Raw genomic sequence first — 13,330 nt, forward strand, 5'->3', positions numbered from 1 at the left:
ACAACACATAAATTGACCCTTTGGTTTGTGTTGACAATAGTGTTAAAACAAACCCTGGAGAAAAATTGCCCCTAGCGTTGTGTAGGGAATTGGTGAGAAAAACTGGACACTGGAGAAAAATGGGACATGCAGTGGGCTCCTATCAGGCTGAATTGATAACACGTCTGTTTATTGATTAAATAAGTAGATTTGGCAATGAAATTAAAAATATACTTGACTCTAATAATTGTTGGGATTTCTACCAAACTGCATGTGTGGCATCTCTATTGTGGTTTGGGGGCTGACAGCCTTCTTTCTCTTACACGTACACAGTTAATGTCTAGTTAAGAGGGCACATAATCTCAAACAGCTTTGCTGCATTGACAATGAAGTTAGTCCAAGGACACTTCCTTAATCCTGGGTCCAATAAGTCATTGGTGGTGAATTTATTATGATGCTTATCTTTGTTGATTTGAGCACGTGCACCCATCTTATTCTTTAAAAGCTGTGCGCCTCAGTCAGTTTTTGAACAAATCTTATTGGCTCATTGTTGTGCTTTTGTCTGATTTGCGTCGTTGACAGAGAACTGCAACCTTTTGGAAAAGGTAGAAACATTTTTTTTAAATGCTACACAAAGTTATTGTTCATTTTATTTTAATAAGTCAGAGATTTAATATTCAAAGAAAAAAGAGCACAATACAGCAGAGAGAATGAATACGTTTGGAAGCCAACAGCTCAAAGACTATCAAAGACTAAAGTCTATTCTTGGAACATGTTTATACTTGTATATGTGTGTGTCTGTATGCATGTGTGTATGTTTATACTTTTTTTTCTTATTGTTTCTTCTTTTAAGTCAAGGTCATTTTACATGTGAAATGTATTTTTAGGTATAATCCTTAGACGTAAACAAATTCCAACAGTACCACCAGTACTGGTATAAGTATTCCACCTTCTCAGACGAGTTGGAATCAAGCACCGTGTTGTGAGAAATCACATCAGATGTGATGCCAGTGCACACAAAAGTGTTTTTCTCCAAATAACACGGTGTGTGAACAAAACATTTTAATGGCAAAGGAAAATGCCATTTTTTAAGCAGTGAGTAACTAAACAACTACAGCAAATTGCAGAAATATTCTGCCAGAGGTATTCAGAGTTAAAACAATAAACTATATATTTCAGAGAGTTGGTTCTGTTCATTTAGTCACAGAATTTTAAGTGGGAGAAACATTTCCTCACCCATCGAGTCTCAGCTGACTACAGGTTTACTCAAGCTTATAATATTATGCAAATCACTAATACACACACTGTTGTGTCCTGTACTGTTTATAAGGTTGGGGAAACCTGCAGTCAGGTGAGGCTGCATGTTTGCAAACATTTGGAGTTCTTTACTTTACTGAGAATCACCTGCTGTTGAAATGACGATCGCTTATGTCTTTATCTCTCTCTCTCTCTCTCTCTCTCTCTCTCTCTCTCTCCAAAACATCAGTCATTTTCACTGCAGCTATGCTGTCTTATTTAACCCCACCTCCTCTCTACCTGAGCCTCCTTCTCTTTCTGTCCTGCAACTACGATGTTCTTTCCTGTCAGACTGGAAACTACGTCCAGTGCACGGTTGCTCCTTTTGTACCAGGTCACAACCTGGTGGGGGAGGGATTTGATGTGGTCACTCTGCGACGAAAGGGAGCCTACGTGATTGATGTGAATACCTACTTCACCCCAAGTAAAACATGTACTCTCTGCTCCAACCCGCTTCAAGGCAACATGCTGCAAAAAGTAAATAAAGATACAACAACAAAGAGCCATTTGATCAGTAGCACACACTTTATGTGTACATGTTCATGATCTGTCTTCATTTTCAGCTGCCAGTCTCTGCAGTGGACTGGCGTGCATTCAGCCGATGCAGTGCCGACATTTACAGCAGTGCCCACAGCTCTGTTAGGTATAGTTTTATTACATTTTTATCATTGTTTAAAATTAGTGCATGCTTTCCAAAGAAAAATGTGCACAGTTAAATTGTGTTGTTTATACTCAGGCTCAACTGGGAACGCATCTGTTACCATGAAAAACAGTTGTGACAACTGAGCATCTTGTGGCTCAGCCGTTGACTCTTTATCTAAAGATTTCCATCTAATTAAACTCATTCAGTCTTTGGCAATGATGAAATGAAAAGTCACACTAATTTAATAGTAAGCATTTTGATTGCTAAACACCTTCTCTGGCCTAAACTCTCTTCATCATATTATTCACAGCTGAAAGTCTAATTACAATAACAGGTGTTCATCTGTAAATACTAACTTTCAGATTTTACAGTGATCGTTTACTTTGAATTGTATTCACAGCTCTTTGGTTGACGATTACACCTCCCAGGACAGTGCTGACTGGAAGGTAGGGCACATTTTACTATACTAATGATATATTTTACCTGTAGCTTGGTGCAGTAATCATGCCTTCACAAGACTGCCACCTTGTGACCAAAAAGGAAATGTACCTTTCCTTTTTTGGCATCAAATTCAGAACCAATGTTCTGAAAAGAAATCAACGAAGTACACATTTACTCTCATACACTTCAACATCTCAAGACAATATTTATTTGACCCAAGTAGGAAAATTACATAATAAATTACACAATAAATTTATATTATGTTCAAACATGAGGCCATGTTTGAACATAAATTAGGATCTGGACAAATACATCACAAAATGTCTCAGTACTGACGAGCTAAAATGTGAATAAAATGAAACACTTCTGTAAAGTCCCGTATTTGACTACAAATTAATCATTTGTCTCATTTATTATGACAGGTTGGCCTAAATTTAGAGAAGTTTGTGACTGCTAGCCTGGATGTGGGAGGAACGCAATCCACTGCCTATAACTTTGCTTCAGAAAGGACCAAAGAGGACCGCCACACCTTCAGCACACACAGGGTCACCTGCAACCATTACAGGTAGGCTGTGAATAACTCAGAATACTCACATAAATTCAGGTTATTCTGCAATCGTGGTTTGAAAAGCTTCTGTTGAGATCATTTACTAATCTGTCTCTTTGTGTCCAGTTACCGAGTATCAGACAGACCACCTCTCAGCTCTGAGTTCAGTTCGGCTGTAGCTAAGCTACCAGGTTTCTACAACAGCTTCACCAGAGCTCAGTACAGTCAGCTCATACACACCTATGGCACACACTACATCCGCCAGGTTAAAACACACACACGGTGAATTACCTTATTTAAAAATAATTTAAAAAAATTTTTTTATAACAACAACTTTGCACCACATTGCAGGTTCACCTTGGTGGTCGACTGAGGCGAGTCACAGCTGCACGAACCTGTCTGTCCTCACTGAACGGACTCACCTCAAATCAGGTGCATACATAAAGTTCATTATTTATATAATGCAAAATCACAACAATAGTTGCCTCAAGGCACCGGCTATTGTGGTGCAGAACTAACTAAACAGTGTAATAATATAACAATAAAAATAATAAGTACATTATAATACAAACTTTGCTTTAGTCAACTTTTAATTGTAATAAATATTCTCAGCTTGAATCTGTTAAGCAGAACATGAGCAGACAAAAAGAAGGAAAATAAAAACATAGCTCTATTTTCTGTTTTCTACATTGTAGAGGGTGACTTTGCCTCTAAACAGGAAAATGAGCACAGTCAGATTCAGCGGGTGGGGGGACCCTAAAATAAGTTGTCGTGGCTCAGCATAGGGAAAAGAATCACAATTTTTATTGTGGGATCCAGCAGATTTTTTTAGTGTACAGGCTGTGATCAGTTGACCTGCGGCTCTGAGATTTATTACTCTTTGTGAATGTACACAACTGAATTCAAAATGTCAGCGGATATTTCATGAGTTGTCTTGGCTGATTTCCATCCTCTAGTACACTATTTATATACTCAATGTAACCATGAGCACCATATCCACTGTGCACCAGTCACACACTGGTCTTTACTTTTAACCAAGTGTGTCCAACTCCAGGCCTCAAGGGCCGGTGTCCTGCAGGTTTTAGATGAGTCCTTGATCCAACACAGCTGATTTAAAAGGCTAAATGACCTCCTCAACATGTCTTGAAGTTCTGAAGAGGCCTGGCAATGAAATAATAATTTGATTTGGGTGAGCTGACCCAGGGTGAGATCTAAAACCTGCAGGACACCGGCCCTTGAGGCGGCCTGGACAGCCCTGTTTTAAACCCATGATAGTACAGCAAACGAACCTATTTATCCTGCACTAAACTGCAGAGTTTTTTCATGCAGTATAATACCATTAATCTACCTCAGTTTGTTTGCAGCACGCTTCACAATATGAAAAAACATATTTTCAAATGTACAGACCCAATATCAGATTTACAAACATGACAACTTGTAAGGACACGTAACTTTAAATTTCCAGTTTATCAAGCGTCACTTAGCAGTCCTTACCTTTAAATCTAACTTTTCTTCTTCCTCTCCTGTCCTGCCTTTTTTATCTTTCTCCATCTCTGAGTGTTGTGCCAAAAAACAAACAAAAAACAAACAAACCAAAACTAAAATAAAAACCACTCTAACTCCTGACGATGGCACACGGTTTTGCCTCTTTCATCTCTTTTTTTGGAACATGGTGATTAATACGGGATTGAATTTCATGTGTTACAGTTCAGGCTCAAGTCTGTTTGATGTTTGAAAGCTTGCACTGATGTAAAATAATAACTCTCCTGAAATATATCAAACAATATATCTGTTTTGAAAATGTACAGAGTAGAAAGTACAAATATTTGTTGACATTTTCTTTCCCTTCTTGTCCTGCAGGTCCACTCCTGTTTATCGCTGGGTTTCTCTGTTGGTTTGGGAAAGTTGCAACTATCTGGTAACAGAGACTCTTGCAACAAGGTCCTTCAAAACCAGGGTCTCTCTGTTACATACGGCTCTGGACTCCACCAACACTACACAGAGGTGGTAGGAGGCAATGGTTGGTTGGGAGAGTTTGCACTCACACATAATAACTCCCTTGGCTATCTAACTTGGCTGAAGACACTGAAGGATCACCCAGATGTTGTTTCCTACTCCCTTCGGCCAATCTACGAGCTGATGACAAATTATACACAAAAGACAGGGATGAAAGCTGCCATTGAGCAGTACTTAGAGGACAATGCTGTGAAAAAATCACCCAGTAAGCCAAACTTTTGTTCAAACATTCCTAATCTGGCTTCCAACTGCTGTCCTCTGCAAGCCTGGAGGGGGTCGCTAAAGGTTACCATTTTGCGAGCCTGGGACCTGAAAGGAGATCCAACTGGCCAGACTGAGGGGTGAATAGACTCTGGTCAGGGATTCAAATTTGGAGGTGGTATATCAAATAGACTTACTAATTCTTCTGTTGCTCTTCTTTCTTTGTTTCTACATACAGCTATGTAAAAATGTGGTTTGGCTCCATCTATAAGCAGACTCATTGGATTCGGTCAAACAACCCCCAGTGGAACGTGAATTATGATCTGGGCAAGGTCAGTAAAACCTTACTATGGATAATCATAAGTCTTTTGGGCTCACAGTCAGCAGAGTTGATTGACTTTTCAAATCTAAAAAAAGGATTGTTGTGGTTTGTCCCAATCAAAGCCATGATTGCCAAAGAAGGGTTGATACTTTTGTACCTAAACTGACAGCAAAAGGATTACCTTACATTAACCCAAATAACCAAACTCTACTACCAAACTTATGGTTTCAAGTTTTAGTGGCTGTAAAACCTGTAAAACTGCTGTAACAACAAATTCCGTGATACAGTGTACACAATGACTTGGCAAGCAATAAAAGTAATATTAGCTATGTAGTGGTTTTGAACACATTTGCTACAGTTTTTACTATAATACTAAAATGCTGAAGGTAAATGAGCACAACACTTCTGCAATACTTACAACCCGCTCATTTTGTTAAAAGGCACCATGTGGATCCTGCCTTAAATGTCTTCTGTTGCAATAAGTTGATCTTGGTGATAAGGCGTTTTTCATGATTTATCATTTTATTTGTGAAGTGCCCAGATTTCAATAGATTTTGGGAAAACAATCAAGTATTCTGCTATTCACAGAGCCATTCTTCAGCTAACCATAACTATACAGGTACTTGTTTCTGGGTGGTTTTGCAGCCAAACAAAAATAATTCTGGGGATGGGCCTATAAAAGTCATCAATAAACTGATTAAATCTGTCAAGGAGTCAGATTTAAGAGAAAAAAAGTGATATGTGAGTGCCCCCCAGGAATTCACCAGTGTGTCTCTATCACAGATTAATTTTAAATCATTTTAAAGTTTCCAATCTGAATTTAAATGTAAAATATGATTTTAAAAAATATTTTATGAATTTGTCCAATTGTCCTTATTACTGTTTAAGATTCACAAACCTAAAATAAAAATTGGAAGGATGAAAATTAAAACTCTTGTTTGATTAATTTTCTTATGAAGGTGGACACACACTCTGGTTTGAAGGTTGAAGTTTGGGACAAGGACGTAACAAATGATGACCGTCTGGGATCATGTTTCAAGTATCTTCAGCAGGGGACATACACAATTACCTGTCCAGCTAAAAGAGGAGGTTTTGAGGTCCGGTACACTCTGACATGTGACCCTCATCTGGCTGGAGACCGGTGTGATAGTTATCAACCATCTGCAAAATAACAAATGTATTTTGAGTTAATTAATGTAAAAATTCATGTGACTCATCAGTTTATGGATTTATTTTGCTACCACTAAGAGGTAACTGTATTCAGTTTTTAGCCTTTATATAAGCTAAAGTTCAGGGTTGTATTCATATATTAATATTTTTAAATGATAGAAAAATCATACTTTTTTGGTTTTCAGTAGTTTTTAATTATAAATAATTACACACACACTGAATCAGCTGCTGTGTATTTCTACTAATATGTGAGTCTAATTTCAGTTGTGTAAAAATGATCAAATCCTTGTTGTGTCACTTTACTTCTGATTCAAATAAAGCCTGTCAAAAACATGTTCTTTGGGTCCTTAAAGGGGACAACTCTATTATAAGAGGTACCTCTAGATGTATAATTCTTATTATCTGCCAGTATTAAACAAGTAAAAATATTCAGTCTCAGATAAGCTTCGGATATCCCACATCTACTGTGGCCAGTACAATCTTGTTTCCAAACATACAGAAAAGAGTTCACCACTCTGTCAAAAACTGGGTGAGTACAGAGTTCAATTATTTAGGATTAATGGTGTTTAAACCTGTGGATGCAAATATAACTGAGATCCAGAAACCTCTGCTGGGTTATTTCTTATTTAAAATGGGAACTGGTGAACTGAAAAACCATCTAATGGTCTGAATAACATGGATTTGAAATACATTTTGGCAGGTCTGCACAAAGACAAAAAAGGAGCCTTGGCCTTTTAATTAAAAGAGCTCTAATAAATCATGACAATTTTATAAATAAAGCAAGCTATATTCAGAATGCTTTATTTGGATTCTTGCAAATAAGAATCCAAATTGGCCAGAGGTGGCCCACACATGGGCCAGCACAAGGCCAGATGCAGACACACTGGTGGTCCTGACAGCTGACCAATTCCCCTTCGTCAGCCATCATGGCATCTTCTGCCCCTCCTTTGCAGGGAAGATGGAGGGCCCGTTGTCATTGTCGCACCACATCCCGGCTCATTCCTGTGGCTTCATCCCAGTCAGCTGACAGCGGGTTGGCAACCTTGGACTCTGCAGTGAGTAGAACGGACTCTGCCATTTCAGTGAATTCTGTCACAAAGGACTTGAGGTTGGTGACTGTTACTCCCATCCCTACTGGGACTGTCAAGACTGCAGACAGTGTTATTGTCATGAATCGCTGTGCGGCAGGCAGGAGTTGGACCCAAAATGCAGGACTCACAGACTCAGGGAGGTGAACTCAAAACTCAGCTTTATTTGCTGGCAGGGAAAAACATACAAACTAATCTAAACTGGGAACTTAGAAACTCACAGAGAGACACACAGGGAGATCCACACAGCATGAGGGACGACGCGACACTGACTCAGAGAAACACAGGGTTTAAATACACTGGGAAGTAACGAGGGGAATGAGACACAGAAGGAGGGCACAGCTGGGAGAAATCAGGACTGACGAGACAAGCAAAGCAGGACGCATTCACATGAGACACGGACCATCAAAGTAAAACAGGAAGTATCACAGAGACGCGAACTTGACACAGTGGAGACAGCAACTAAGAAACACAGAGACATAAACCATAAGGCAGAGGTCTAAGAACCAAAATACACAGGGAAATACTCAGCTGGGAACACAAGAGACTAGACTAGAGAGAGTAACAAAAAACCAACAATGCGAACATAATGCACAATGCAGAGTGACAGAAAACAAGAAACTCAAACATGCAAAGACACACAATTACACAGAACAGAGGGGACACAGAGAGACATGAAGGGCAAGGGATCAAAACTAGAAGCCATAAAATAGATCACACACACAAGTACAATAATACAAAAATCACAAAGAACTAAAAACGCTGGGTCAGGAGACCCAGGACCGTGACAGTTATTGATTCCACAGGGGTTAATGACTTAAAGATTCCCGAATTTTCTAAGAATAAAATTTTCCAGACCTCTCCAGGTGTTACATCTAGCATTTCCAGGCCAGCTGTTGTGTTTGTTTCTGGTGCAGCTGCTACGTAAGATGTTTGTTCAGAGCCAGGGATAATAAAGAAACATGTTTAGTTCCTGAGTCAGATCTTGGGTTGGAATAACCATGTTTCTAAGGAGCTAAACAATGATATGGTGGCTCCTATTACTACTACTCTCATTGCATTCTCTGTTCATGAGCCAGCCAAACTGTACCCAACTTATTGTGTGAATGACTCAATCCCCTAAAAGATTGTTTGCTGTGCTGAACAAAAAGCATTGTCAAGGATGGCTAATTTTACACCTGAACCTATGCTCTCTAAGGAGCTCCCAAGTCGTTTTGAGACCACAGCTTTACCCGTGGTTACTCCTGAGTCATCTCCTCTGTGTATTTCTGTGCCTGCTCTCAGGGTGGCAGTGCTCCGGTCTTTCCCTGCACCCATTTCAGCGCTTCGGGTGAGGGTGGCTGGGATTCTGCTGGTGCCTGCTCCTATCCCCAAGCCAGCTGAGCCTTCACCGGTCCCTGGACCCTTATCTGTTCTTTGGGTGGGGACAGCAGACGCTCAGCCTTTGCCTGTGCCTGTCCCGAGAGAGAGGGCAACTGTGACCCAGCTTGCTCCGCACACATACCTACTCCTCGGGTGCGAGTGGCTGGCGCCCGATTTTTCCCGGCACCCATGCCGGTTTCTGGGGTGAGGCCAGCCAGGACACAGTCGAACTCCACACCCGTACCAATCCCTGGGGTGAGAGCAGCTGGTGTACAGCAGGTGCCAGCACCCATTCCTGCGTCAGGAGAGCCCAACCAGTGTCCAGCCACATCATCCTGCTTGCGCCAAAATCTTTCATTTTAGGGGCTCAAAAGTAATTGGGCAAATTAAATAACTGAAAATAAATGTTCATTTCTAATATGTTTCTAAATGTTCATTGAAGTCTTGAACTCATGGAGATCACAATATGCTGGATTCCCTCCCTCTTAATGCTCTGCCAGGCAGCTTTCTGGGTTGGCTGTATGTTTTTGGTTATTTTAGGTTATTATCCATCTGAATTATGAAATGGCCATTAAAAACCATGTCCAATATATAATTATAATTGGAATATGTTTTAGTAAATAGGTTAAAAACAACTTGCATCAATGTCCAAATATAGACCTTACTGTAACTGTATCCTTATCTACTCTTTTTTTTTTTGTCTAAAATATTTCAGTTTCTTTGAGTTCAACAATGCTCCCCTCTTCATCTCCTCTCTACCTGAGCCTCATCCTCTTTTTGTCATACCACTCCCCTGTTCTCTCCGGTCAGATTGGTAACTACAGCCAGGGTTAGTCTGTTCCCTCTGTACCAGGACACAACCTGTGGGGAAGGGTTTGATTTTGTCAAAAGGGAGCCTACATGATTAATGTGAAGACCTACCTAACCCCAAACACCTGTATTCTCTGCTCCGATGCTCCTCAAGGCAACAAGCTGCAAAATCTAAAGAAAAAGTTTAGTTAGCAGCAACTTAAACTGTAGCACATACTTTATGTGAACTTCATTTTTAGCTGCCTGTGTCTCTAGTGGACTGGCGTGGATTCAGCCGATGCAAGACTTATATTTACAGCAGTGCCCAGACCGCTGTGAGATATACCACTATATGATATGATAACTATTGAAAAAGTTATAGCATCCAAGGGTTTTTGTAAGGTCTCAGAGAACATCTTGGAGATCACTTAGTGTCTCACGATGACAACTGGCATCTACGTAAAGATTAGATGTTATTTTTTTTATCTGAAGACAAACTATGTAATTTTCATTGGACATCTCAGCAAATTGCACTGCACTTTCCTCTGAGTTATTGATTCTGTCACTAGTTAGATAAAATTAATATAAGTCTATTTGCCACAACCAACCAGCCAACCAACCAGATAACGTCCAGTTCCGTACTGACAAAAGATGGTGCTAAATATGTTTTTAAAATTTTAATTTTAAGCACTTAAATCCAGTTTCACACACAGTGTTACATCTATGTCAGATTTTGAGAGCAGGACTTAATGGTGTACATTTCCTTTATACTCTTAAGGCTTAAAAGGAACATGAAATGCTACAAATATAGAGGCTAGATTGGACTTTGCTAAAAAAAAAAAAAAAATGTAAAAAAGTCAGCACACTTCTGGAAAAACATTGTTTGGACAAATGATACCAAGATCAACCTTCACCAGAATGATGGCAAGAAAAAAGTATGGAGAAGACGTGGAACAGCTCATGATCCAAAGCACTCCATATCATCGGTAAAAAAAAAAGGCAGAGGCAGTGTGATGTCTTGGACGTGCAAAGCTGCCACTGGCACTGGGACACTAGTGTTTATTGATGATGTTACACGGGACAGAAGCAGCTAAATGTATTCTGAGGTGTTTCAAGACATACTGCCCGCCTAGAGTCAAATTGATTTTGTAAGTGCATTTCATACTACAGATGGCTAATGACCCAAAACATACAGCCAAAACTACCTAGGAGTTTATTAAAGCCAAGAAGTGCAATATTTTTGAATTATCAAGTCAGTTAACTGATCTTAATTCAGTGGTTCCCAAACTTTTTTTGCTAGGCCCCCCTTTGTTTTACAAGAAAATCTTCTGTCCAAACCTGTCCATTATGTCCGTTATGCTAGGCTCTGCACCAAGGGGCACGCCCCCTACTTTGGGAACCACTGTTTTAATCCAATTGAGCATGCATTTCACTTGTTGAAGACTAAATTTCAGACAGAAAAACCGACAAACAAATGACAACTGAAAGCCGCTACAGTAAAGGCCTTGCAGAGCATTAAAAAACAGGAAACCCAGCATCTGGTGATGTCCGTGAGTTCAAGACTTCAGGTTGTCATTGCCAGCAAAGGGTTTTCAACCAAGTATTAGAAATGAAGATTTTATTTTCAGTTATTTAATTTGTCCAATTACTTCTGAGCCCCTGAAATGAAGAGATTGCGCTAAAAAAGACTTCAGTTCCTCACATTTTTATGCAGTCTCTTTGTTCCATATATGAAATTAAAGCTCTGTACTTAAACTGGATCTGAGTTGTTTCATTTAAAATTCATTGTGCTAATATACAGAACCAAAATTAGAAAAAAGTTGTCTCTGTCCAAATATTTGTGACCTAACCATGTATAGGTAAGTTCTGAAAACTACGCAAGTGCTTATCGTATCTCTTCAGGTGTAAAAGGTTAATCCTTGAAAGTCTCATGCACCATAGGTTCGGAGAGATGAAGTGAGGGAAGATTAGAAATTTACAGTCTCCTGAGTTATACTGTAAACATTAACCCATCTCCGCCAGACCAAATCTATCACTGTCACGCTGTCACTCTGTATTTATGCACGTGTGATGTGCAATATGTTCCCTCTAAGCTGCGAACGTGCGCTATTGCGCACTGCTGGCACGGTCTCTGCGCACAGAAAATCTGTGTTGCGCACAAAAAAACCTAACCTGAATTGAAATTAAAATTAATACTTTAACAATTCTGTTTTGCAGTGTTAGTCACGATGCCACCTTATCCCATAGTCCAGCCAATGATGCGATTCATTCGTATATACGCAGCTAATCACCGTCGTCGACAGGCTTTGACAGCGTCCTTATGTGCCGACACCGGTGTTTTAGCTAGCAAAGCGGCGTGGCCGATGTGGAGTGAAGCCACGTTGATGACAACGTGTAAAACCATTGGAGATGTGAGCAGACGGAACAATTAACGGAAAAAGTGTGGACTTTATACCAGTTTTTAAATTGTGTTGATAGGCCACGTAAAACCAGAGTTATGATAAAAAAAAATGCAATGTTTGGTTTTCTTCCTGAATACTGTCGTTGTTTATATTTACTGCGGGAAGAAACGGTAAAAACGGCGTTTTATAAGAAAAAAGGCTCGAAAGCACTCTCCACCTGTGAGCAAAAACAGGCTCCACCCCCTCTCCCTTTCCTATTCGTCCAAAAAACTACCATGTCGACCAATCAAAAAATGATATGGCAACGAGGCATCTAGTTGTTAAAAAACGGGGGGAAGTTTTAGGAGTGACGGCAGTGTTTTGAGATGTGAGAGATTTGAGACGTTTAGCGCAAATCTTGTGTAGTTAGTGTGTAGTGTAGTCAATAGTTTTGTTGTGTGTGTCAGAACAATGAGGCGACTGCTGAATGTTACAGGTGTTACAGCAGTGATACATCTCCTGTTGTCAGGCCTGCAGGTATCAGGCTGTTGTTCTCCTTTATCTCATAGTGGACAGAAATTATTTTTTGGAGTGGCACAAATAATTTGTGTGGCATCAAATTTGATGCAGAACAGCTGATTGTTCTGTAAATAGTTTGAAATGTTTATTTAAAAATCCTTGGCTGCATTTAAAAAAAATATGCTGCAAAAAATTTTGTTGTTTGCCAAACCTGTTACTTTTTTGAAGAAGTAACTATATAATTAATTGCCCAACATTGGTCATTATATACTGTATTTTGCAGACAGAGAGTTACAGGACTCTCTCCCAGACCACAGACTCATAATACAAGTCAGAGCTTTATAAAAAAAAAAAAAAAAAAAAGTTGTGTTTTCAAAATTGGAGTTCAAGTTATTTTTACTTCCAATAGTGTTAACATACTACACAGGTCATGAACAAGATTTTTTTAATTTTCATTGTAAGTGGGCTAAAGCAGTTAATTAAAAGTAGTCTAACATAAATGCTGTAATTTGATTATTTTAATAAACCATGTAACTTGGATGGATTCGATGCTGGCATGACCACAGTGCACACGTC

The 13,330-nt window shown here is 39.5% G+C and overlaps 1 protein-coding gene and 1 long non-coding RNA gene across 2 annotated transcripts; both read left to right on the plus strand.

The window, feature by feature from the left end:
• The first annotated feature begins 1,472 nt into the window (after window positions 1-1,472).
• On the plus strand, window positions 1,473-6,617 carry LOC102294470 (perforin-1). Its single transcript, XM_005952685.3, has 9 exons — window positions 1,473-1,752; window positions 1,839-1,918; window positions 2,319-2,364; window positions 2,782-2,924; window positions 3,033-3,171; window positions 3,258-3,338; window positions 4,767-5,263; window positions 5,362-5,455; window positions 6,405-6,617. The coding sequence occupies exons 1-9, from the start codon at window positions 1,483-1,485 to the stop codon at window positions 6,615-6,617; spliced, it is 1,563 nt and encodes a 520-aa protein (XP_005952747.2). The 5' UTR covers window positions 1,473-1,482.
• Window positions 6,618-7,059: 442 nt separating this feature from the next.
• LOC106632766 lies at window positions 7,060-9,456 on the plus strand. The gene is made up of 3 exons (XR_001336002.2): window positions 7,060-7,144; window positions 7,569-7,670; window positions 8,988-9,456. It is a non-coding gene; the product is annotated as an uncharacterized LOC106632766 (long non-coding RNA).
• The last annotated feature ends 3,874 nt before the right edge of the window (window positions 9,457-13,330 follow it).

Source organism: Haplochromis burtoni, unplaced genomic scaffold, assembly GCF_018398535.1.
Source record: "Haplochromis burtoni strain Fernald_Lab_line unplaced genomic scaffold, NCSU_Asbu1 Contig_1385, whole genome shotgun sequence".
Taxonomy (NCBI): domain Eukaryota; kingdom Metazoa; phylum Chordata; class Actinopteri; order Cichliformes; family Cichlidae; genus Haplochromis; species Haplochromis burtoni.

Coding starts and splice junctions, on each gene's coding strand:
- LOC102294470 (XM_005952685.3), top strand. CDS start 1,483: ATGCTGTCTTATTTAACCCCACCTCCTCTCTACCTGAGCCTCCTTCTC. Junction 1,753..1,838: donor AAGGCAACATGCTGCAAAAA/GTAAATAAAGAT, acceptor CTTCATTTTCAG/CTGCCAGTCTCTGCAGTGGA. Junction 3,172..3,257: donor GCACACACTACATCCGCCAG/GTTAAAACACAC, acceptor ACCACATTGCAG/GTTCACCTTGGTGGTCGACT.